We start from the raw sequence: 26,991 nt of genomic DNA, 5'->3' as shown, positions 1-26,991 counted from the left end.
AGAAAACCAAAAAGTAGTAACTTTGAAGTTCTTTTTGACCTTCAGGAAGGGAAATGTTTTGCTTAAGGGTTCATACTGGGAATTCTGGTGGGACAGATTATTTTCAAATCCTTTAGCCTGCTTAAATCTTATCAGTGAAACATGCAAATTTGTTTCCTTAATGTGTTTAATTCTTGAAATCTAACTTATCTCTGCTAGACTCATAGCTAACTGTTGTTCATGACAAGAAAAGCAAATACAGGACCTAAGTGAACATTTCAACTATAGGTACCTTGCAACCTTCAAACTCTGAATTTGTATGTTGCCTTTTGGTACTTTTTAAGAAGCACGAGCACATATAACATGAAAGGTGTCCTTTCATGCTCTTAAAATGAAATATCTGGCCTCATGCTAAACTCTCCTTGCCCTTTTCCATCACATCAGCAATCTGATTTTTCTCCAAACCCACAATCTTGATTTGAATGCTCTGAGCATAATTTTTGACTGAGCTTGCACAAAATAGAAGTAGGCTGATGTATTCTACCATTCTAGCAAAGATTTTCTTTCACTCCCATCTGTCTTCCTTCCCTGTGAATTACATATTAGGCTGTCATTAAAAAGAGATGAACTTTGCTCTGGAAATTTGTAACCCATTATTCCAAGATTAGTGACTTCAGATGGGGGATTGATGCAGCCCCCTCCTGTCGTCAGCAGAAGGCCAGGCAGTTGTACCTTCAGTCACTGAAACACAAAGAAACCCCAGTGTCCTGTTGTGGCTCTTTTCCTTTGGTGTCCTCCACGGAGCAACAGGCACTGCTGTGTCAATCTGCTCGGCACCGTCCAGTCCTTCACTCCAGAAGGTCGTATTTCCAACACTGTTGGAAATTATTAGTTGCCATTAGCATGTAAACTAGTTTCTCTCTGCTCAGAGAAGAGACAAAGAAACAAGACTATATTCATTGTTGCTTTTAATCAGCTGCTGCTGGTGTAGCTCCTCCAGACCTGCTGTGGGAACACATACAGCTGGGTGAGGAATAAAATAGGCAAGTGTGCGTGTGGGGAAGCCCAAGCATGTTTCATTTTTGAGTGAATTATGAAGCATTACTGAATGGCTTTCCCCTTGAAGATTAGATAGCACAGTTGCAGCTAGTCTCCCTAGAGAGCAAGAAGGGAGGAGAAGCTGTGCCAGACAGATGGCTACAGTAATTGCTTTTCTTTTTCTCACCCTGGGTAGAAAGCCTTTGGAAGCAAAACTGCAAGGCCTAATTCTTCTGCAGTGAAACTGGCCTCTGCTAGGAATTCAATTTATGGTAGTTTAAGAGGAGAACCAAGAGTAGATGAACTGACTTGTTTGTTTGGGGTTTTTTTGTTTTGTTTTGTTTTGGTTTTCCCTCTTCCGTCACATTCTTATTCACATTTTAATTACCTTGGCAAATTAAATTAGTTCAAGTCATGAAGAACTGTATGGTATGTGTAAGTACTCAGTTTTGATGGCCTGTGTAGGGGATTGGCATTGTTTCACATAACACCATTTGATCAATTAAGCTTTTTTCTTTTTTTCAATTTTAGAGACAGTTAAGACCACAGGAACATACACACAGAAGCTGGGAAATGTCTGAGTCAAGTTTGCCAAGATAAACATGTTCCAGACATTTGGCTGGTGTAGGTTTTGATATGATCTTGAATGGCATTGCTCTACAGACTTTATCAGAGGACAGGGCTGCTCTGAGGTGATCAGGGGTTATCCAATCTCTTCTGTAGATATTAGCAAGGTGCAATGAAACAAGGCAGTTGTTAAGCTCTTGAGGCTTTTCAGCTTCCTGAAACCTTCCTATTGACCTCTGGGTCCCCATGTAGTGAATTAAAACGTGCCTATCCTCAATAGGTTTTTCTGAAGTAGCCTATGAACCTGCAGCTGTCAGCTCAATATCAGCTCATGTCAGCCTGAAGCAGGGTTTTCTCAGCTGGAATATCAGTCCCACAGGGAAGTGGTACATTGCTTCTGTCCAAGAGGGTGAACACCACTTCCTTCTGGCTTGTGGCTTGCAGCACACAGACCAGAGAGGCTGCAGAGCCTCCTGGGATAAAGTTAGTGGAAGATATAAATGGATTAATGCTCAGTAATGCTAGACAAAATGTCATGACTTTGAAACAAACCCAGACCTGTGTCTTTAGGTTTGCTTATAAGATTTTTTTCAAGCTTTTCTTTTAGTCGAAGGTTAAAAACTTCCTTCAGCAGCTCCAGGTAACGATGTTTCCGAGGGCTGCGACTTCTTTTGCAAGCTCTGTGCTGTGATGGTGATACAAATCCATCCATGTTGGAGAGTAACTACCTTTGAGCACTCTCCTAGAAGAAGTTGCAAATGGGCAAATGGGACCTTGCGTGGTGTTGGGTACAGCTGCTGACATTACATGGCCATGTGATCTGATTTGCCATTTGAGCTCATGAGGCACCTTCCCTTGTTTGCTCAGATTTTCTCAGTTTCTTGCTAGTTTCTTCTGCTACAATTTCTTTTCCCAGCATGTCAGTGCGTGAGCTCTACTCACTTACTTGAATGTGTGATTCCTAGTCACCAAATGTATTTTGTACCACCTTTCTCATCATCATAACATCTCCTCCTGAGTGTGGGTTTTACAACAAATCCCATGTGTTTTGTCTTGCCCAGGCAGGGAATTTGATGAGAATTAATTGGCACTCTGCAGTTCTTGTTTCTGTTACTTCATCTGATCCTTACATCCCAAAATTCTTTTGGAATAAAAATGATATTTAGGAACCTGAAACCAAGCCATTTTTAGAGCAAGCTAATAAAGCTAATATGGGGGTGGTGGAATTTCTATTTTGCTCAAGACTGGTTGATATTAATGATGCCTTCACATTGGGAAACACCAAATGCAAACTGAGGTACTGACAGATTTGTCACCCTGGAGGGATGAGCAAGTCTCTGAGAGGTGTGAGATGGTGGCACCTTTTCTAGTTCATTGTCTGTTTCTGTCGAGCCTCCCTGTGATTGTCTCATCCACTGCAGAAACCTTTGCTCTGTTTCTGCAACTTTTTGGCATAATCTCAGTCCTGGTCACCCAAACCTGAGAGTACCTGACTACCTGTGGGACTGCACAGTTGTCACAATATCTTTGTATCTTCTGGATCCTGAAATCAGTAGTGTTTTCTTCAATGGATGCCCTAAGGTTTCCCTGTTCTGAGAGTCTGTTTTAATTATTAATTTGATTTTCTTTTCCCCTACTTCTGTGTTAGTTTTTTGGTGGTTTTGTTGTTTTTGTTTTTGTTTTTTTTTTTTTCTTTTTGACTCAGCTATAGTCAGCTTTAAACACCCATTTTTCTCTCTTCTGTCTCTGTCTTGCTGCCAATGCGTGGCTTGAAAAGGGCAAATCATGGTGAATCAGAAGTATTTCAAGTGTAATTTCTGAAGGATGGTATAATTTTTTGACCAATGACCTGGAGATGCTGTTGAGAATTGTGTTCATAGGTTACAGGACCTTTTTGCTGTTGGTTCCTTGGGTGCAGTATCTAATTCACTCCAAACAGGGCTGTCAACATGCTGTTCTGAAGCAGCTAGCAGAGAAATCAGGCTTATGGTATTCTCTGCTTTCTAATAAATATTGTCTGCTTTCTAATAAATAACCTTGTATATTCAAAAAGATTTTATTTTGCCTTCCTTTTTTTGTTCTGTAGTTTCCCCCACAGATCCCATTCTGGATATGCATGGAGGAAACTGCAAAAGGGAAAACTTAAGGGGTTACTGTTATTTTGTTTGCTTTGGAAACATATACTGGTCCCTGACACCAAGGTCTTTAGCTGTGATTCATTGCTCTGCTCTCCTGATTGCTCTCAGCCACCTGCAATGTCAAGAATCAGAGAGCTGATAGACAGAATGGAAATGAAGGTCCCACATCAAAAATTTCACTCATTCCAGTTTGAGTTTTCCCCTTTTAAGTTTAAAGGGAGATTTTGCAGAATCAGCCCCCTTGACATTTATTTTTTCCAATTGCTTGGAATCACTGTCTTTTCTTGTGCATCAGCCAAAATTTGTGCAACTTCTTTTCACATTGTGTGTCACTGTCTGTCTGGGAGAGAGCAATGACACAAGCCCTTCATCTACTTCATCTCAAGGCATTAGTGTACTCTTTGAAAATGAACAGAAAACTTTCCAAATGAAGTTGTATCATTTAAAACCTAGAATCCCTAGTTCTGGAAAGGATCAGAGTGGCTGTCTGAAAGCAAGAGAGATGATATTTTGGGCAGTAGACTAAGAGGCAAGAGAAAGAAGCTAATCTCTAACCTCTCTGACCTCCCTCTCTATTTTGGGACAGTTGGTTTAAAACCAAGTGCACCAAAGTATTTCAGTGCCTGTATTGTATTCACATCAGTGAAGATCTTGGTGCTTAAATAGGGCAGCTGCCTGCCTTCCCTCAGATTTGTGATCTACCTGGACCCAGCTTCCTTCCTCCCACTTGTTGTCTGGGCAGTTAGAAGTGAGTTGTACAAAACCAGGACTGGTTGTTGTTCTGTAGCTGCACAGTGGCTAAAGGAGTAGTTACAGTAGGTGTTATTATAACATAAGCCTTGATCCTGCCAGTTGACTTGGCAGATATTCCCCATAAATACTGTTGCTCTAGACTGGGGTGAAGCGTGGGGAGAACAATTGGGTGCACCTGCTTCGGAAAGAGATCAGATTAGTTCAGTGTGAGATTATAGTTGCTTGTCACTTGATAGATCACACAAAAGTTGTGGTGATTTTTCCCCAGCTACTTGCCAAGTTACTTTTTAACTTTTCAGTGTTTACTGTAAAAGAGCAGGCTTTGTTTTCATGAGAAGAAAGCCTCACAGCCCCTTATTTCCTCCTTTTACTATGTATTTGATTGTAGCGGAAAAAGCATCAGGAAAGGAAACAGTTCTGGATTGGTTGGTTACACAAAGTCCTCCAGCAGAGATCGGGGAGTCCGGGGTGGAACATAGCCCTGAGTGTGGAATAGACTTCACTGTTTCAAAGACTGAAAAGCTGCTGTACTGGGAGGCCAAATGCAGTGACTTAATATGAAACTTGAAGCAGTAAAGAGCAGGTGTCAGCTTGAGCAAACCTGTGGCAAGCCCTGGCAAATCTACTGGAGCTGGTTTATGGAAAGCTCTCTGTGAAACCACAAAGCAATAGCTGAAGTTAGTAGGCTGAAGAGGAGAGAGACTCTGTAAGTATCATAAACTTCTCCATGGTAGTCATATAATATCTCAACCAATAGTCCAGCCAGGGTCTTTTTCTGTGAGAGTCATGTTTGTTTAGCTGGGTTCTTAAAGGATGCAAACATTGTCATAGAGGCTTTGTTAACTCGTTTCTGTTCTCCCTTGCACAGATGAAATCATGCAGCAGGAGATACGGCCGTTGGTAGCAGTGGATATAATAGAGCAGCTCCACAGGCAATTTGCTATCTTGTCAGGTAAGAAGTTGCTAGCAATCACACTCCAGCATTCTCTTGGAAACATATTGGAATCTATTGTGCTGACTGTCACCCTTCAGCTCTGTACAGCAGTTGCAGTAGTATTTTTATATTGCTAATGAAAAGTGCTGTTACAATCAGATATTTGGGGTATTTGGAATTGCTAAAAGCCAAGTCACTGTGCTTGTTTTTCTTAGAGCAAGTCAATTTTCCTTGTTCTCCACAATGGGCTGGGGAGAATAGATATAGAGGGTAAGAAATTAAACAAATCTTTAAACAAATCTTTATACACATATCTTTCCACAATGGCTGAGCATCTTGTTTGTGGGAAAAGACTTTGGTCTATCAGGGAGCTATTCATGACCTCCCCCTTCCTTCTCATTTGCCTTTGTTTTAGAAATGATTCATTGCTAAAGTGTAAGGTTCTAATCTTTTAAAGATATGATTATTACATATTCCTTTGTTTGCCTGAAGTTTGCAATCACACAAAGTGACGCAGTTCCTTTCCTGAATAAAGAGCTGATACTGAACTATTTGCTAGGTTATTTAATACACTTATTTTGGATACTGTAGGAGGTGTCTATCATAGAATGGCCTGTGCTGTTGACTGCATGGCTGCTGGCAATTCCTTTTGTCTTTGTTTCTGCCTGTTCTGCAAATAAGGGAATTCAGAATTTGCTTTTTGTCTTCCCCATAGATACACACTGAAGTATCATGAATTTACATAAAATGCTGAGATCATCATAAGAAGGTCCTCTTGAACAGCCTGTCCCTCTTGTCAGAGAGAAGCACTGAGAACACAGTGCAGAGAGTGCACAGACCCAGCTCTATAAATGGTCAACTCGGCAGGCCGGCCCTTTGCTGCATCTTTGCATTTTTAAGTACATTCCAAGCTGCCAAATGAAATCCAAATCTTGAGTTACACAGAATTCTTTATGAGGCTCTGAGTATTAAAACCTCATTGGAGGCTTCTAAGTAGCATCTTGTGACAGTTTAATCAGTTCAGTAACTAACAGGTTTGCATTAGGAAGAGAGTATTGACTGGTGGAACCAGCTGCCTTCTTCTCTGCAGTAAAGCATCTCAGGGTCACATCTTCCTAGAATTCCTAATGAACACAAACCTCCAGGCAGGACAGTGTCTGTAACTGCATTAAATTGCTCAAACCTATTTCATCCCACTGTTGTGCTCAGTGCAGGATAACTAGGAATTGTTGAGAATTCCCTGCCTCACATGCAGTGCTTATCCAGTAAAATGTGGGGGGCTGCCGTGTCTGAACCCCATTACTTTGTAACATTTGGGACCATTAATGAAAGCTGTATATGTCATGTAATGAGCAACTTGTGGAAAGTGGTTTACTAAACAGGAAGAAAAACCCATTTCCAGTTCTATCTAGAACATTAAACATGGAACAAAAATGTCAAGGGTAAACATAAAAAAGCATATTCATATTTCTTTATGCACTCAGCATTCCAGCAGTGCCTGTGTTTTCACCTGCTGTTTTAGCAAGTTCACCTCTTCACATTTGATCTAGTTCTTTTATTCTTGCAAGTGATGAGACAGATGTTTAAATAAAGCAATTTAAGTGTAAGCTGCTTAAAGACTTTGAAAATAACTCTTCATAGAAGGCAGGGCTGAGGGACTTGTTTGTTAGAGGTTGGCAAATAACTGGTTCATTGACATACAAGTGCTAATAACCAATAACAAAGGTGAGTGAGAAGGTGTCCTTCATGGCCCCATCTACATGAAAAACAAGTCCCATCTGAAGAACTTTCAGGCTTATCTAAAATCTCCTCAGTAAAGTCCAGAAATAATAGTCTAATAAAAACCAAGGCAGTATAGTTCATAGTTTCCAAATTGATTTCAGTTTGAAGTCTACCGCTAAATTTGGAAACCTAGGTGCCTCCACTCCAAAATCCCCATGGCAGCATGTGAAGAAGATCAGAAACATTAAATCATCTACTCAGAGGTCCGTTCAGCCCAGTATCTTATTCTGTTGGTGACCATAGGTAAAATACATCAGGAATCTTCCTTACTGTCCCTTTATTGCCTCCTGCAAGCAGAGGTTAAGGTACAAGCCAGAAATTACTATACTGTTCAAAAATGCATTTCTCTAAAGAAGTGTAACTTTCTTTTTCCTCTAGCAAAAGATTGGTTTTCTCATCCAATGAAAACAAATCTGGGCACTCTTCTGTCTCATTTCACTTATTAAAGTAATTCACACATAAATGACCTCATTTGATTTTGATTTTTTTTTCCAGATGGCTCTGTAGCTTTTCCTCAAAGCATGCTGCTTTGCTGCTTTTCATTAGGTACGAGCAACCACAAATATTTTGGTGCTTCAGTGCTTGCCTACATGGTGACTGAAAATTTGATACTTAGCCTATTTCCTGGTTTTCCATACTGAAAGGTTACAGTCAGTAGCCACTGCCTGGAAAAAAAGGTCTCACCATTGTTGGCAGTAAAAGGCAATCCCAACTTTCTTTTAGAGTATTATGGACATATATTATGTTTTTCTGAACAACTTCATAACAGTGGTATATGCTGATTTATAGTAGATGGGGTTGCTGTAGCCCCCAGAGCACAGACAGACCTCTCTTCCATGCACATGCAGAGCTCAGAGGATGTAGCAATGAGTCTGGGTTTTGTTGCTCCAGAGCCTCTGGCTTTGTCAAGCTCTGCTGTTCAATCCTGTGGACCCCAAATCCATTTGTCCAGTGATAGCAAAAGTAACTGGTTGACTATTGCAAACTTTGTTATGAATGAGTATTTCTTTGGTTAATACCACCTTTTCAGCAACAGCTGGCAGCTAAGGCAGATGTAGTGAACACATAATATTCTCTTGCAGTAAAGCAGAAAAGAAAGAGGAAAGTGATTGAATCAAAGGCTCTTTGTTTTCTCTGGACATGACTCATTAGAAACACTTTTCTCCACTATTGCTGTGTACAAACTTCCTAAGAGGATCTGACTGTCTTGCCATCTCTGAGCAGATGGTAGGAATTATATAACAAGCCTAATGAGTTTGGTGTTTGATTGTGCCAGGGTCTAGTTATAATGAGTGTATTAGCTACTAACAGCCTCCTGATTGTCCTGGCCCTCCTGACCAGACTAACCAAGACCTTACTGTCCATGCCAAGAACAGGGAAACTCTCCAAAGCCTTCCCTGGTCCACTGAGGTCGTGGAAAAGGCTGCAGTGTAGTGTGACAACGTGCTTAATCACGTAATTTTACTTTAGTCATCTTTTTCCATGTGCTGATTTAGCCCTGCTTAGCTTGTGAGATCTACTAGGAGTACTGGTTCTTGTGGTTAAACTCTAGTTTTGAAACCACTACTGCCTCTCTCCTTTCCCTTAAAACCAACTCCCAGTTATGGGACTACAGCTGTGACAACACAGGAGTGCTCAGCTAGGTTTGTGTGTTTCCTGTTAAGGGAACTACATCCCAAAGTTGGGTACTACTGAAAACCTGGTTATTATCACACACCAGTTTTTACTGAAGAATAAAGAACCACTGGTACTATACCGTTTCTGTCCTGCTGACAGACTAATAACCTGCTGTACCAATCTGCACTTGAAACTACTACTACCCCCCCCTTTTTATCTGCAGCCTCACAACCTGTTCTTATCTGTAATTACTCTTTCAAAGAGCCCAATCTGCCATTTGCAGCAATAATGGATCTTGTTACTAAATCACGAATTTATTACACAAACTGTCATGAAGCGTATTAGCAGAGAGTCATTTTCTTTGTGTTCTGCTCCTGTTAAGTCAACAGGACTGCAGTGAATGGGAGACTATATCTGAAAATGGTAACTGACTCAGAAGCCAGTTTATTTAATTTCCAAAGCCTGGAGGGTATTTGGCCATCTGCTTCCTGTTTAAACTGAGCCTTTTGGAAAACCTGGCCTGACCTTGCCAAAAGGACAGCTTGGAGCTTGTATAAAAATTGAGACCCAGGAAGCATGATTTAATAAGAATTTCAGCACTCACAACCCTTAATCAACATGAAAAACCAAAACAACAGAGCATGGAAAAAGCAAGACCTGACTAAAGCAGTGAAACTTCAGCCAAGACATCTCTGACCTTTTTGGCTGTCTGGCCTGGGAGATGAACTGCACTCAGGGCTGCTCTGACTCAGGGAGTTCTCCGCACGTGGGCAGGCCCGAGCAGTGACCTGCACGTGTCAGCAACATTTGAAAGAACACTTTCCAATACTAACTGATGAGTTAGTGTCTGTGGCAGGCTGGGGAGGTGTGCTCTGTAAACTTGCAGACAAACTTTTGGAACTTTTCCCGACCATGGCCTGTTTGTTGGGTTGGGTTTTTGTTTGTTTTTCTTTTTTTTTTCCCCCGGGAGATTCAGCATATTTGGTGATCTCTAGTTAGGAGAGCTGCTGGCTATGAAATAGCACTTCAGTGTAGCCTCTGATTGTCTAAACCGTGGATATTTTGATGCCCAGACAGGAGGCATAAGTGGGCTAGAACTGGGGAGTGGAAGATTTTCTAAGATCCCCATCGTGTCCAGGATCTTGGCCTGCAGTTGTGATTGCTTGCTGCTTTTACATCAGTCATACAACATGCAATGTCAGCTGTGAGAGCTCCCAAAATTCAGCACTCACACCTCATTTGTCAGTCACACCCTTTACACTGCAAAGCAAAATTAAATTTTCTCTGCTGCCATAACCCTTTCTCTCCCATGTATATTCCTTCCCCAAGCACTTCAGCTGTTTTGTTTCCACAGCTGAATTCTGTCCCTGTCTTCACTGCAACAGCTATCCAGGCTGCATTGGCAGCTGGAAAGGCTGTCTAGTAGGGGCAACTATGAATGGTGCTCTGTGTTCTGGGACTTGGGGAATTGGCACACATAAGAGTGAGCAATGGTCCCATTACCATGCCTTGTACTACCCTGATACAGCTTGTGTGCTGTCTATCCTACATTTCTTTCCCTTTCACATTCACTCTGACTTCTGACCTGTCACCCAGGTTCTTCCTTTCCCTTTGCCCTTGGGCCAAAAGTGAAGTGGAAAAGTTGAGGAAGGAGCTGGAACGGAAAATAAGGAATGTGCCTAGGAGGAGGAAAGGGGTGCTGTCATTCTCATTCGGAGAGGCAAACCAGGCACAAGGTCAAGTTGACCATAATATTTTCCTCATAAGTCTTGCCTTTTTTCGAGCAGCTCAGCCTCTGCTCATGTTGTTTGACTCAGTCATGCTCCAAGTTGTTGAGTTTGATGCATCTCTGATCAACTATCAAGGGTTTTAACCAGAATGCTCTTCCCCGAGCAGCGGTGGGTCCATATCTTTGACACAGTGAGTTTGGGTTGGATGCAAGGCAGGATGTCATCTGCAGAGGGAGAGAGCAGAGAGATGGAACTCCTGAAGGAACCTGAGGGAGCTAAACCAGGTCAGCAGCATGTGTTACATTTGTGGGTGCTACCTGGGAGGGGAGCTCAGGTTTGCCTAAGAGGTGGCAGACAAAATCCTGTTGGGTTTCCTGTGCGGGCAAAAGTATGGAGCTACTTATACCCCAGAGCAGTCTGGGGTCTGACAGAGGAGCAGTGACCCACGGGAGACTGCCTGTGGGATGACCTGGCTTCCCTCAGGCAGATTCAGGAGTGAGCCTCATGTTAGTTCAGTTAACAGGGGATAGCCCTGAACCTCCCCTGCTGCCAACTGAACCTCCAGCTCTTGTGACTGCTGCTTGCAATGGCCACTGCCACCAGCTGCTGTTTCCCTGGCTGGGCACCAGCACTTGGAGCTGTCAGGAGGCATTGGAAGTGGCTGGGTTGCCTGAAGAGTGCTGCAGGGTGGCATCTAATGGTGCCTCGAAGAGCTGCAAGTCGGAGAGGCAGGCCTGTGCACTGCATGAAGACAGCTGCCAGGTATGGCCACACTCTTGATATCTATTTTTTAGTGTGTCTTTGTTTCTGTTTCTGACTGCACTAAACTCAAGGTATTTCTTGCTTCTCCCATTGGGCTCTTTAGCTCAGTTCATGCCTCATGTTGCTCTGGCTTCTCTCTGAGCTTCTTTTCTCCTGGCAGTCCTTGGGCCCCCTTAACCCTGCTGGAATAGAGCAGACACAGCTCAGGTAGCCATAAGGTAACCTCTCTGACCTCTCTGCTGTGTTCATGTGGCTCACTCTGTTCAGCACTTCTGTCTCCTTCTTCCTGCCCTCCCTTTCTAGTTGAAATATCTTTTTTTTTTCTTCTTTTGAGGACTATCTTTTTTTCTTTTGGCCTTCCGTGGAACTGCTGGAGCTTGTCCTGTCCCTGTATGCCTGACTTATGATGGATTGTAAATTTTCCTATTTAGCAATTAGACTCTTCTCACAAGTGATCCTCAGGAGCATAGGGGTTATGCACAGTCCCATCAAGCACAAGGATTTTATACAGAGAGTCCTTGGGGCCAAATTCCATGTACTCAGTCCTTGTGGCTGTGGAACTGATTGAAGGCTGTCCCTGTTGGTTTTTACTTTGTGCTCTCTGTCCTTCCAAGACATTGAGTAGTATCCAGCTAAAGTATTTCAAGGACTGGAAGAAATCATGTGGGAACTCCCTGGAAAGCAAGGTTGATGGCCCTGAAAAGATAGGGCTGCAGCTTGTCAATTTGCATTCTGCAGAAATTTGCATACTGCAGCAAATCTTGGTTTAGTGTCAGGGGAAAAAATGTCATTAACATTTAGTTGTATGGAACTGCTCTGTCATACAGAGGAGAGAGTTTTCCAGACACCCTCAATATTTAAGGAGCTTCCCTTATATCCTTTAACATCTCCTCTGGTTATCTTGCTATATGTAGGGATAGATGGATATAGATTATTTACCTTTGTAACTCAGCTACTGCTTGAGGTTCAGATATGGGCAGGAACAACCCATTCCTAACATATTTCTGTTATTGCTTGTCACTCAACACTTCAGATATTCCTGCTCTCTTCTTGTCATAGTATTTAACAATTTCTGATCGCAAAATTCCCTCAAACTTCACCCTAATTTCCTAGTCTGGCAGGAACTGAAGGTTTCCTTGTTTGTTTCCCTGTTGGAAATACAGCTGTACTGAAAAACCTCTGAGTGTTCTGGTTTGGAGAATGAGATGGAGCCCAGGAGCTGTTAAGGGTGTGTGGCCTCGTCAGAGGCAGGAGCTTCTCACTCTTAGCTGAATGTTCAGCCTTAGGCTGCTCCTAAGTGTCCTAGATTTGTTCCCAGTGGTAAAGGGAGGAAGTTAGTGTTCAGTCTGCCTACATTTATCCTTGGATGACTTTTTATAGAAGATCTGGTCATAAAAATACTTAGCCACATACATAGAGTGCATCATCAGCCTGCCTCACCTAGCTTGGGGAAGAGAGGCCAGAGGAAGAAGAGCACATCTACAAATGCAGAAGCAAGAGAATAAAAGGGATGTAAAGAACCCTGGTCTTGAGGAGCCTTAGAAGTACCATTTGAAACTTGTAGTTTAAGCAAATCTTGAGTATAACTGCAGGTAAACAATCAGGCTTTGAAGGAGGGGATCCTCCAGTGGCAAATACTGCTGCTTTAAACCAAAATATTGCACGTTACTACGTCTCCCTCATTTAAAGTATCTTCACATATTTGAAATATGAGAATGGGAAAGCTTGATGCCCAAGAATCATGTGAATGCTCATAAGATACCAACCATGAAATACCTCGGCATGCACTGAACTCTGCATGAAGAGACAGAGCAGACAAGCTCACTGTTTAATTTTCCTGGCTGTTACTGTTTGTGTCCAGGAGATGTCACTGAGAATCTGTAACAAACCAGCCTAACTGGGGACTGGCTGGTTGGAGTTCCTGGTCTCTAGAGTGCAGCAGTCTGGGGGAAATCTGACTGAATTTGCATGACAGCATATTCTCTGTCACTGCTGACTGCAGACAGTGCAGCTGGAATGCCCTGGGATCCAGCTGCTGTGCATCAGCACTTGGCATCATCCCAAGGCCAGTGTGGAGGTCAATGTGGAGGCTGAGGCTCTGCTCAACATTTGAAACGCAATTCAGTGCAGTGTGAATGATGGTATTCTTGCTTTGCATTTTGGCTGAAAGCCTTTTCAATCTCTGTAGGCCTGTTTTCTTCCTAGCGGGGTCAGTTTAGTGGATGATCTCACTCAACTGAGTCATTTTCAGATGTAATTAAAGCAATAATCAACCGTCAGAAAGGAAAATAGAGGCTAAAGGTAGTGTGCTGACAAAGCCACCATGATGTCAAGAAAGTGGGAGGATTGGGCAGAGGCAGGTTCAGGACTAGGAATGGACTGTCCCCTCTACACACAAATAGCTAGGAGTTCCTGGAGCACCTCTTTGCAGTGATCACCAGCACAGGAGCAGGAGAAACTGGCTTGTGGCACCAGCTGTGGTTAACAGCAGGGAAATGCAAGGAGCAGCCTGGAAACAGGGTTTATTTGTGGGGATTTAGAGGGAACTTTCGAGGAATGAGAACTTATTTTTTTCCCCCCAACTGATTCTCTATTTCCTCCCATGCTCCTAATGGGATAATTTATTGGATATTTTCCTTGAGGAAGGTAATTTACTGTCTCACAGCTCTCCCTTCACTAAATGGAAGCCTCTGACATGGCTATTCCATGGGCAAGAATCTTCTGTGGGTGATAAATGATGAGAAAATCTCTGTGTGCTGCAGGACTACCCTCAGTATTGGGCTGTAGAGAATTCCTGAGCCTGATGCAAAAAATGGGTTTACATAGAGATTGCAGAGAAAGAAGAAAGACTCTGGAAAAGGAATGTCCTTAATGTCCTATCTAAGGAGAACTGAGCAATAAGACACTTGTAACAAATGCTTTGTTTCATCCTGTTCCTTTATGTGCTCGTGCCTCATTAGTGAGCTCTGAGTCCAAGCTGGTGAGAAAACCTCTCTTAACTTCTGTGTGGTTGGAGCAATGCCCAGATTTATTAGCAGAACCACATTAGGATTGTACTGTGTACTACAACAGCTCCTAGAGCTGAGCATCGTGTCGGGAGAACTGTAAAGGCTGCTTGGTTATGAGGAACTTGGCTCCATGTTTCCTATAGCTCTACTAGTGTCTGGATCAGGGAATCTCTCAGAAAGAGACTCCTCTTGACCTTGTTGCTTATGACCCTCCTGTCCTGTTTAGTAGAGGTTTGATGCATATAAACAAGACAAGAGCAAAATTCGTTGATTAATTCCTCCATACACTTTGAGTGTCTTCTTGTTAAAGAAAGACCTAAGACCAGGTTGGTCCCAGGCCTTGTCAGGGGTTATATGTGTGTGTTCAAAGCTTGTATGCCTGGTTATTTCATTTCCTTTAATGTCTAGAAGGAATCAGAGAGTGCTGTACTTATATGTAGACAAAAGTTTTAATATTATCACAATGAATTACTTGGAAATGGGTAACAAAGAACCAAAAAAAGCACTTAATCAGAATTGTGAAGAAGGTTCTCAAAAAAGCTGGGAATAAACAGAGGCTAGAATCTCAGCTGGAGTCAACTGAGGTAATGAAACTACAGTGAGTTATAATTTCAAATGGGAAGCTGATTCATGTTTACTGGATGTGGATGCTTTACAAGGAGGAATATACCATTGAGTACTGACCAGTCTGTCCAAAGGCATAAAATCACCCTCTAAACTTTGCAATTTCTCTTTTGCAGGAGGAAGAGGGAAGGATGGGGCACCCATTATAACCTTTCCAGAATTCGCAGGATTCAGTGAAATACCTGATGAAGATTTTCTGAATGTGGTCACGTATCTAACCAGCATTCCCAGGTGAGGATAAGCACAAGTGTCTGTTGATGTCCTAGAGAGTTTTACTTCCCCAGTGGCTCGCTGCTTTTAGTGATGCTACCAGGATGTACCAGTGACCCTGCATCTATCCAGTCATTAGGAAACTTCCCTATGTACAGGGGGCCCGAGGAACCGTTTTCATGATTTTCATTGGAAAGAAAGCTTCACACAGGGCAGGTTGAGCTGGGTGGGAGGGGTTGTAGATCTGAAGAGCAGCAACAAAGATTGCAGATCACAGGGGAGCTAAGAGGGGCTGTTTGTGAAAACCCTCAGGGGACCTGGGTGCAACAAGGGAAGGATTGCACCTAGAAGGAGACAAACTGGCACGGGTCCTGTGACTGCTTATTTTCTGAGTGCATCTTTCTGTGCAGCTTTCCCTTTTCTGAGAAAGCAAGTGAGGTGCTCCATTGACAGGATTCTGGCAAGCACCATATGCATTCTGATGCTTTGTTTCTTTGGAGATTGCTCCACAGCTAGGATGTTTTCCTTGCTCTTTGCCTGCAGTTGTGGAAGGATAGTGAAACAAACTGACTTCCCCTGCTCTGAGGATCTGTGCTGAGGCATGGCTGCTGAATTACTTCTTGTTTATCTAAGAGAGCTTAATATTTTTTCAGTCCCCTGATCCTGTCTCTGAACCATGGCTGCTTGTGCTAGTTAGAAGCAAGCAAGGATTTATTATTTCCTGTGGTTTTGTGTAAAAAGGTGCTTAGAGGATCATAGGGGAAAATGTGCTCCTTCAAGTTTGAGTGAGAAGTTTTCCAGCTCCACCTACATGTATTCCCCATACTGACTTGCCAAAGCAAGCTGAGAGAAACCACACACTGTGAATTTAACAGCTTCATTGTTTCACTCTGCTCTGTGGGGCTTTTGTTCTGCAGGAGAAACTCTGTATTAAGTATTTCTTCACTAGCTTCAGGACTGGGAGGGTGATCAGCCTCAGGGTTCATAAAACACCAATAGTAGCTGCAAAAAACATAAGACTAGTTTTTCATTTCTTTGTACTTGGTATGCTGGGGGGTGATTCCCAGTAAAGTTGTCACATGTTGGGGAACTAGCATGTTGCATTGTCAACATGATAGACAGAAATGCTTTATGCTTCTTCAGCCTGTGTGAAACTCAAAAGTACAGATGGGTTCAAAAGAAATAAGCCAAATTCATGAAGGATTGCACCATCAATGGCAGCTGAACACAATGGCTCAGATGCAAACTCGGGCTGAAGAAATCCATTTATTCCTCAATGCTGGGACTTGGGAGAATATACCAAGAGAAATATTGTCCTTCTCATTTTCCTACTGCCTTTGTCTCAGTAGCCACTGTCTACTAACACTGCTGCCTGCATCCATTCCTCAGTGCCAAATGACATTCAGACCTTGGTATGGCTTTTCAGCATGCTGACTGAAATAGGATCACTTGCTGACACTCTCTCTGTTTCCCTGGCTAAATTTAGGATGTAAATCAGACCTATCTAGTTAAAAAAAAAACACAAAAACAAACAAAAAAAAACCAACACCAAAAAAACCCCCCCAAAACCAAGCAAACAAAAAAGCCCCCCAAACCAGAGGTGCCACCTGGGGGTCTGGAGGCTGAGGCTGATTTTCCCAGGCCTTTCCTGCCTACCAGACTTCCAAAGCAAATTTTGGTTCCAATCAGCAGAATCAGTTTGATAAATCCAATGCAGATTTTTAGGTTGGTTGGGAAGACCCCGGGCTGAGAATTTTGTGTTTAGTTTCTTACCCTTCCAGTAACAATCTGCAACACACGCAATTTCTTTGTTGCCTTCCTCTGAACCTTTTTTTCCTGACACATACATACCATGCTGGTGACTTTTTTCCTTGAAATATTTGTCAATGCATACAGTTGTGTATATATAAGAGGAGAAACAGATGAAGTCTCTTCCCTGTGCTTGAGGGGCACTGCTACAAACCACCTTTTCTGTCCTCTGCATAGAGAACTGCATGTTGCACTACTAAAGAGGAAAGGTCATGTACTATCATTGAATTTTATAATCCCCAGAGGATGCTGTAAAAATATTGAAGTGGGCAGTTCAGTGTGTTTTCCTGTTACCAGTATGAATTATTGGGAAGACTCACATGGCATCCCACGTTTGCCAGAGAGTCTGGCTTTCAGGTTGCTGTTCTTGATCCAGCAGAGGTGCATCAGGAGCTCAGAGTTGCTACTGTTGGTGCTCTTAGTGGATTATTGACACAAGTTTGCACAAAATGAACCCATGAAAAATCCTGGGTTGCTCCTTGTATGGACAATGGAAAAGGAATCAAGGAAGTGTTTTAATAATTTTTTTTTAATTTTGATCTGTGGATAGATGTTTGATCTCAGTATATCCTTTGATTATGACATTTATACTCTTCCCACTTGCCTCTGGTTTGTTCTGAGTTGACTGAGCCATCCTCCTCCAATGAAGTTTCTGGACACTTTTTTCAGTGTGTACTTCTGAGGACTTCTCTCCAATGCTGAATGCTCTTGGAAAGCAGAATAGAGCAGTCACACTGAAACCCTGAACCCCAGAGTGGGATTTTTGAGAGGGAAAGAGAGGATGTGGTATTTATGAGGTCTACATTCGTGGGATAGAGCACCAAATCAGTGCCTCCTAGATCCTCCTTGAAAAGCACTGAGAGGGACCAGGAACTGTTATCTTAGACAATATATTAAAAGGATAGTTTTGAATGACTTGCAACCCTGGAATGAGTTTGTGGTTGGCAAGATAGAATTCTTCAGTTTCTGCTTTGTCTATCAGAATTCCTGGGGCTTTTGTACACAGCAAGGTGGTAACAGTCAGGGGATACTGACCCCCAGGAGCTCAGTGCCCCTGTCAGATGTCAGCATACCTGGAGAATGAAGACTGAAGTGGGGTGTCTAATAGCTTGAATTATTTTGCAGAGAAAACAGGATCTGAGGGTTTTGTCTTCAATACAGCACAGTGGAATTTGTGATCCTGAATGATTCATGTCACCTAGACTGGCAGTGGAGTAGCTCAGCAGCTCAGAGATTTAGCAGATAAAATATTCATGTTTTGTGTAAGCTGCTAACCTTACACTGGAAGGAGAAAATTTGCTGGCTTTCCCTTTTGTGTGAATTTCAGCCAAATATTCATTCTTTCCACTGTACGTTGTTTTCATAACGAGCTCAGAGGGTGATCTGAAGGAGGCTGTGTTTTGCTGCAGTAGCTCTTCCTTGGAATAGGAGTATCTCTGTGTAACCCTGCATACCTATTTCATCTGTTTTGCAGTCTGGAGGCTGCCAGCATCGGATTCATCATCATCATAGACAGACGACGGGACAAATGGAGCGCAGTCAAGGCATCCCTGACACGGATAGCAGTAAGTGCTTGCTTTTGTTATTTATCTTCTGGAAATTAAAATCGTCTGCTGAACCTTCAGCACATGATATAGTCTCCTGTGCTCATTTTAAGCTCCCATTTTCTGGCCGTGGATGCAGACTCTCCCCTGCCCTGAAGCTCATGAGTGTTAAATAAGAGAGGGAGGAAGCTGCTGGAACAAATTACACAGCCTTGTTTACTGCTGAATTAGGACAAATTCCTTATTTTCTGGGTTGACTGCAATCTAAATTCTAGTAATTTTAAGTTGGTTCCTAGGAGAGTATAAGAGGTCCCCTTCTGTGCCCTGAGGAGGAATTGATGTGGCCTGCTCATGAAAGAAACAGATCCCAAGGGACTTGTGTTTGCATGGTAGTAAATGATCTCTGTCAGAAACTCTTAATAGCTTATTATATTTCATTTGCAAAAGTCAGAGCTGGGCGCTGATTTTCATTGCTGAGAAAAGCAGCTGCATTTATACATCTATTACCAGGAACGTGCTGTGTGAGGAGCAAGCACTTATACGCAGAGGTGCAGGATGAAGGGGTGACAAAGGCAACTTTAAGTTCTTTTGAGGTATTTAGACAGAATTGTTATTTATTCTCAGGTTTTTTTTAGTTGCTCTCTTTGAGTAATTGTTCTTTTTTTATGCTTGATGAGCTCAGAGGAGTGTGTGAAGAGATGTAAGCTGGGTGTTGCAGACAGGGCCATGTCTTATGAATGTGTTGAGTGTCTGGGTGTGTGTAGAAATATGTGAGGTTAACAGGATTCAAAACCCTTTGCAGAATGAGAAGGTAGGTCAGCCTGGGAAATCCGGCTGTGCCACCAGCTTCCTTCACCACGTCAGACATGGGCAGCCAGCTTTGCCCTCTAGTGGCAGCAGCCTAAAAAATGGGAAAACCTATGGTGTGGTGGTGCAAAGGAGCTTGGCAGGGTTCAAATCTGGGGGAGAAAGGCCCTTGTCAAGAACTTTGCAGCTCTGTGATAAATCCACATCAGAAAACAATGTGTGGCTGGGCATTAAAATCCATGGGCCAGTCTTCCTGCTGGCTTTGGAGACAGTGCCAATGGGCACATGCAGAATGGACCAGCTGATACAGAGAGCAGCTGGACTCAGCAAGATTCAGCAAATCTTACCTACTTTGCCCTGTTTAGGAAACACTTGGCTGAAAATTCCCTAACAAGGCAGAGTTGTGCCTTCTAATAGTTCTGTATTTCTTGCAGGGAGCATTTCCAGGAAACTTGCAGCTGGTGTTTGTCCTGAGACCCTCCCGCTTTATCCAAAGGGCGATCGCTGACATTGGCATTAAACTCTATCGAGATGACTTTAAAATGAAGGTACCGGTAAGCATGCATTTTTTGTCCATGTGTTTTCTCCATATCTGCAGTTCTTGGGTGTCAGCAATTTCTCATAACCCAGTAACTGAAATTTGATTGCAAGTGGCAACTGGGGACTTTCATCTGGGTCCATATGATAATACCTGTATGGTAATGCCAAAATGTTAATTAGCAGTGGATGCTTCACAGTATTTAATGGACATGTTCCCACGTGGCAGGTCAGTCTAGCTATAAAATGTGGCTCAGTTTTTAAGTATTGACATTTTAACTCAGTGGAGCTGTTCCTCTGAGGTAGGCAGAGGTAGATCTCATTCCAGTGACAAATGTTAACTATTGAGGACTACAGAGCAACAAAAGGCTGGGATTGAATTCTGCACTATTTTATGGATTATCCATGGGACTGCTGACTTTGTTAAGTGCTTCCACAGCATTTCCTATTCTGAATGCCTTTTATGATCTCCAGGCCCTCAAGATTCAAAGTTTGTTTTCTGTTTCTTTTTATATTCACTTGGCATATGCAATAGGTTGATGAGACTGTGATTTGAAGATTATCAATCCTGAAAGAGTTCAAGTTTTAGGTTATTCTATGAGAGCTCTTTTGGGAGTTGTTCCTAGCTGCATGTTTGCATGTGGTTTCAAGTGTTTTATAAATAGACTTGAATTATGATTATTGATGATATTTCATCCTGGATCAGACTCATACTGGGTTCTATAATGACTTTACTGTAGGGATTCAGATGACTCTTTTGGATTTTACTTGTGGTTTCATATTGTTTTGCAAAAGACTCATAGCTCTCCACCAACGAATTCTAGCTCTGTCAATACCCAAGTTTGAAGTTCAGGTGTTTAAGACACCTTCTGCTTCTTCTGAATGAGAGACAACAGCCTATTTATTACAGTGCATGCAGGAAAGGAACCATGAATAGGTATTTGGTTAATGTGGACTAAATTGTAACATTTACTGTAGTTTGGCAAGCGTGGCTTTTTGGTAAAATGCAAAAGTGATGAAAAAATATATCTTTGAATCCAAACCAAAATATCTTATAGTACTTCAAAAAATGGATGTTCCTATATTTAATAAGCCATGATCTGTTACTATAGCAACTATTGTAGCAGCAACGGCAGCCCAGAAAGGGCAACCTCATCTAGGATTAGCATTTTCCAACAATTCAGCATCTTCCACACTTTTAGCAATTTATTTGATGACAGTGTTGCATTTCAAATCCAATTTGTAAGAGATGGAAGTTGGAAGGAAGGTTAATTCTAGGCAGAGGTCAAGCACTGCATTAAGCATGAAATAGTAATTTATCTTTATTATAAGCAGGAAAATCAAGATATGAGTTTAGTTTGCGGTTATCTTGGATATTCTGATTTTGAGACATCCTGGGTATGTCCACAGAGCTCTTAGAAGAGCAGCCTTACAAAAACTAAGAGTCTGCCACGCTCTCTGGAGGGACCTTTCACCTGTGTTTGCAGTCCCATCGTAAAAATACCATCTGGACATGCCCCTGTGTACATGAGTTTCAGAGCAGGGAACTTTTAGGGATCAGTGCCCATCTTCAGTATCACCATCATCTTTTAAATTGTTTACAGGTTGTTTGTGTTGTGAGTTTGGCACTATGGCAACATTAATGTCATAACTAGGCCATGGATGGGTGGTATTTCCTATCACAACTGTAAGCGAGTCAGGACCGAGACATGAACATTCAAAAGGAGCTCCAAGAATATTGTGTGCATTTGTCAAAAAAACATTTGTTTAATAGTTTATCTGAGCTATCAGACTGCAAATATGTTCAGTAAAGTAGATTTGCTGGGTTAAGTCAACACTGGATTGAGTAGGAACCAGAAGATCAAACAGGAGCTGGAAATAAAGGCTGAAATAACAAACCAGACAAAATAAGGAAATGCGGCTTTATATCACATTGGCATACAAATGTGGTTCATAAAACCTCATAAAGTAAATCTTTATTGGGATAGTGATTTGATTAAATATCCTTATCCAGGAGCAAGATAAAAAAATACAGGAGACACACCAGGGTTCATCTGAGATTAAATTCTGGGAATTCAAAAGGAACACACAGAGATTTACCTAAGGAACCTGCCATCACAGGAAATGAATTAAAGCATCCTCACAGCATGCACAAAAGGCTGAACAATCTGTCCATAGCAGGGACTTCTTTGACCTTTGTAGGCTGTGACTTCTTTCAGGTGTCCTAACCCATCATGAAGCAACCTCACCACAATTCTGTGTTCTCTGCTGACCTGCTCATGCAGACCCTCCTCTCCTAAACTGCTGCTCCCTTGCAATCTCAGCTTACTGACCGTGACTGTCTTTAGGCTGGCAAGCAGTGTGGGAGATGCTAATGCTCTCTAAGATTGGTTTCTTAGATGGATGCTGGATTGCTCCTAAGCTTTCTCCTGCAGAAATGCCTGCAGGGTGAAGACCCTGTGCACTGTTGGGCAATATTAGCCAGCAATATTAATAAGTTTGCTTTGTGGCTCATTCTGACAATATTAGATTAAAGCAAACACAAAATTCTTCTTAAGAGGGAAGTGCATGACAGTGTTCCTCTGTAGTTTTAGTGAAGTGTGAAGTTTAAAAAGATTTCCAACTTGTCAGCAACATCTCTGGTGGAGAAGAATTACAAAGCAGTTGAGACTTACTTTCTCAAATGTAATTTGCAATTCAGAAGTAGTACATAGATGTCAAGTTCCAGTCTGAGGGCCCTTCAAGATGATGCAGCTTTTTGAGTTTTCTGACTTTGATCATAACAAGCAGTATTTCGTAACACATTCAGGTAACAGCTTTTCCTCTAGCTTTGGCTGAGGTACTCTCTGCTTTCTTCACCAACAAGGTCTCCTGGCTTCTGTGTTTAGAGATAGAGTTCAAGGAGAAGATGAACTGGAAGTGAAAAAGAATTGAGTGAGGGCCTACTTGAGAACATTCAGCCTGTACAGGTCCATGGGGCCAGATGCATCTTCCACTGCATTCTTGTATCCAAGTTAGGTTAAAGTCTGGATAGATGGACAACTAGATGTGGATTTAAAAACTAGACTCATGATGGGCTCAGAGGGTAATGATGAGGCTCATGCTCTACCCGGAAGTGGGCGACAAGTGGAGTGTTGTAGTGATTCCTGCTGGCACCTGCCCTGTGTAATATCTTCATCAATGACATGGAAGAGGCAACAGGCTGCACTGTCATCAAGTGTGCAGGTGACACTAAACTGAGAGGAGCAGTTGATACATTCCAAGACAGAGTCACTGAACAGAAGCTCAAGGAATGGGCTGACGAGCATATTATGAAGTACAAAAGGGACAAAGCAAATTCCTGCAACTAGGAAGGACTTCTTCCTCAAGAAAGAAGAATCCATGTTCTTCCCTCCCAACAACACAACAGTGTTGTGTTGTTGACAACAATGCAGACTGTAGCCTGACTATCTGGGGAGCATCTCTGCAGAAAAGGACCTGGGAACTTGGTAGACAGTGAGCTGGACATGAGCCAGAGTGTGCCCTGGCAGCAAAGGAAGTCATCAGTGTCCTACTTTAACAGGAGCATAACCAGCAGGTTGATACAAGCACTTATCCCTCCTTACTTGGCTCTCATTAGATCTCACTGAGTATACCCTGTCCAGTTTTGGTTCCCCCAGTAAAAGAAAAATAATAATCTGGAATGAGATCAACAGAGAGACACCAAGAAGGTCAGAGCTTGGAGCATGTGCTCTATATGAAGATGCTGAGGGAACTGGGCTTGTCTACCTTGGAGAAGGGAAGGCGTGGGAGGGTTAATATGACAAACCAGCAGCTTTCCAGTTCCTCCAAGAAGGTCACCGAGAGCACACAGCCAGGCTGCGCATGACAGTGGGACAAGAAATAACTGATATAAAGTGAAACAAGAGCAGTTCTGACTTGGTATAAGGAAAAACTTTTCCACCACAAGTATAATCAGGCAGCAGACCAGCCTGCCCAAAGAGGTTGTACAATCTCAATCCTTAGATGTTTTCAAATCTCAGGTGGATAAAGCCTTGAGCAACCTGCTTTGATCTCACAGCTGACCCAGCTTTGAGAAAGAAGCTGGACTAGAGATCTCAGGTTCATGCCAGCCTGAATTATTCTAGCATGATTCTGTAACAAGGATCAGCTAAAAACCTGTTCAGGTTTGTTCTCAAGGCTTTTCCTAGAGCATTATTAGCCTAGAATGCACATCCTCTTGTCTCTACATCTTCACTCATCTAATTGTCCAGAGTGTTTGCCAGTGTATGTACCACGCTCCCTTGGAGCCTGCTGACAGGCAGAGCCCGTTAGCCTTTCTTTAAAGAGCAGTCAAGTAACACGTTTGACTTATTTTAAAGTCCAAGGCTTAAAATTCCTAGTAATTTGTGCTCAACATCTTGTTCTTCTGTTGCTGAAATCATGGCATATTTTCTAGCTGTTAGAACAACAATACATGTGTTTTATTTGTGTAACCACTTGTGTTGGCAAATTTACAGTGGTAATGCTGCTTATCTGAAGCTGACTGCAGATTTTTTTGGCTTTCATTAAGCAAGTCTAATGGTAAAGAGACTCTTTAATGTAAGAAAATGAATTTAGGTTTGTCTCTGCTTTCTCTTCCATCATGATTTTAAATTGAATAATGCCAGTGAACCCAGTGGACGTACAGTGCCAAAAAAGGATTATAAAACTGAAAGGGAAATCTTATTCTCAATGATTTCATTTCAGCACTTGCCTGGATCAAGTGCTTGGGTTTGAAGAAGCTGTTTTGACTTGCCTAAGCCTCCATTTCTCTGTAAATAACAGTTATCTAGAGAATAAATTATTTGATGGAAGTTTGTGTGAACATTATCAATACTATACTTTTGCTCTTGAAGCATGTGCCAAATGACTCAGCCTAGGAAGGAGCAAGATGATGTCAAACTATGGTTAGCTCAAGAATGGCCATGTACACATTAAGAAGGAAAAATCTAGTGAAAATAATCTGTGGCCATTGCATGACCAAATACATGCTGAGAATTGACAGCCTGTGGTGGAACTGCAGTGTTCATACGTGTTAAGGCAAACCCAGATCCTAGGAACAATGGTTTAAAGGGCTCATTATTTCTCTCAGTCCAGTGTGTTTGGATTTTTTTTCAGATCATCATGTTAAACTCTGTCTCTGATCTGCATGGCTATATTGACAAAAGTCAGCTGACCCGGGAGCTGGGAGGAACTCTGGAGTACGGCCACAGCCAGTGGATCCACCACCGAACTGTGAGTGCTGGTGTTCTTCACTTGTCTGCACCAGAACTGTCCAGATGACCAATGCAAAGCAACCATTAAGTAGTAACTCTTCAGGGGCATGTCAGCCTACTGATTCTGCCAGGGACTCATGGAAGGAGGAAATCCATGACTCAAATAGAGAAAGGCAAATTCCCAAAAGTTTGCAACAGAAGCAGTAATCTGTATCTCACTGTGTTCCTGGCCTAGGGCCGAACACTGTCAGGGTATTCTTACTCAGCAAGGCCCCTTGGCACATTCTCTTGGCTTTTGAATAATTGATGGGATTCATAGGTCTTCAGCTCATGGTTGAAGTTGAACATAGGCTTTAGCACTTTACTGAATCAAAGGTCAAAATTATTACTTTAATGATTAATTATGTCCCTGCTTTTAAGAGAATAGAAACACTAGATTTTATTTTACCTTGTTTTCATTTCTGTGCTATGTAAGCATGCACTCCAGCTGGGTCATATTTTGGGTAACTGAAGAACAGTTGTAAGTAGAAAGGCAGAAAGACTTTTTATTCTATTGAGGAAACTTGTACAGGTTTGATTGTTCCATTTTGGGGCTGGTTAATGCATTTCAGTGTTTGCTTCAAAACAATGTAAACAATTCATTATGGTGCCCAGAAAAGGTGATAGTTCACAAAAACAGACTCCAAACTCTGGCACATTAGCAGCTAAAATATTGTCTCATCCTTCCAGAGCAAAAATGGGCTAAGCTGGGACATGATCCTGGAAAATTAATTTCACAGAGACTCTATGCAGTGTTTGCATCTGTCTTTGTGGGTCTACTTGCAAGATTGGTATGTTAGAGCTCACATCTAATGTGAGCCCCAATACTTTGCAGAGTTCTGATCAGCCCTGGGCTCTATCTATTGTTGCTGATGGACAGGTTACATCTAACACTCATAAAAAGAGCTTTTCTGAGGTAACTTTAGGTCAAGTCACTTTTGTCACTTTCTTGATATAATTTTTTATGCTTTTCTGTCCTTATAAAATTGAATTTTATTCTCCTTGAAAACCACCAAATATTTCAGGCTTCTAAATGTGGAAACACAGAATTTGAATTCCCTCTAGCACTGATTTTCTACATTTATAGCTGTGTTGACTACAGTGAGGTTAGAATTGAGATAGGTGAGCAGGCTTACGTGTTAAAAGTGTCAAAAATATGAAGCTGTCCTTGCAGGAGGGGGGAGTGTGAAGAAATGAATCATCTGTATGAGCTTTCACACAGCTAAAGGCTTGAAAATATGCGGGAGGGGAGTAAAGAGAGACACAAGAAAGGCTGTATCATTTATTAATGAGAGGAGTTTACATAAAGTAATAATATATAGTTTGTTAAAATATGCAAATAAAAGTGAGCCAAGATTTGAGGGGAGTGTGGCTATATAATCCGCAGAGGTTTGAGTTAAATTTGTTTGAAAAACTCTTACCAAGCAGAGAGACTTGGGAAAAAACCCAACAAGCCACAGATATAACTTAGGTACATGAAACAATTTATTAGACATGTGCACAGGAGAGGGTGGGGGCAAGCATGCTATTTAGTGAAACTCTGATAAGCTCCTGGTGAGTGGTGCAGTCAACCAAGGAATATCTGTATAAGAGGTTGTCATTAGGGAAGTGTCAGCCTCCATGGCACCTTGAAACAACCTGACTTTGAGTCTTGCTGAGGTATGGTCTTCATGTCCTTTGCTGCTTCTCTCAGTGTTCTCCTATCTCGTCCTGCCAGTGCTTTTTTTCTGAAACAGCTTTAAACCGTGGCTAAGTGGCAGTGACTCAGTGATCTCCCTGCATCGTTCACTGTTTCTGCTTTCTTACCTGGGTTGGCAGGAGCCTGTGAGCTTTTTTTGCCCACAGAATACATTTTTGGGCTTTCAGGAAATTGGTT

The 26,991-nt window shown here is 42.2% G+C and overlaps 1 protein-coding gene across 16 annotated transcripts in view; it reads left to right on the top strand.

Annotated features, from left to right (window-relative positions):
* The window catches only part of MCF2L2 (MCF.2 cell line derived transforming sequence-like 2), a 163,587-nt gene that overhangs the window by 38,929 nt on the left and 97,667 nt on the right, over positions 1–26,991 (top strand). For 14 of the 16 annotated variants that reach the window (XM_064665941.1, XM_064665937.1, XM_064665950.1 and 11 more), the window contains 5 exons: positions 5,344–5,427; positions 15,049–15,163; positions 18,426–18,516; positions 19,737–19,856; positions 24,979–25,095. In XM_064665941.1, coding sequence (XP_064522011.1) covers positions 5,344–5,427; positions 15,049–15,163; positions 18,426–18,516; positions 19,737–19,856; positions 24,979–25,095 — 527 coding nt within the window. Of the gene's footprint in view, positions 1–4,962; positions 5,182–5,343; positions 5,428–15,048; positions 15,164–18,425; positions 18,517–19,736; positions 19,857–24,978; positions 25,096–26,991 lie in introns of those variants that run through there. The other 2 variants (XM_064665942.1, XM_064665935.1) reach the window with 2 other exon arrangements.

The sequence above is a fragment of the Pseudopipra pipra genome, chromosome 10 (genome assembly GCF_036250125.1).
Source record: "Pseudopipra pipra isolate bDixPip1 chromosome 10, bDixPip1.hap1, whole genome shotgun sequence".
NCBI classification, from domain to species: Eukaryota; Metazoa; Chordata; class Aves; order Passeriformes; family Pipridae; genus Pseudopipra; species Pseudopipra pipra.
Note: the sequence above shows the minus strand (reverse complement) of the source record. Positions and strands in the feature narration are given on the sequence as shown.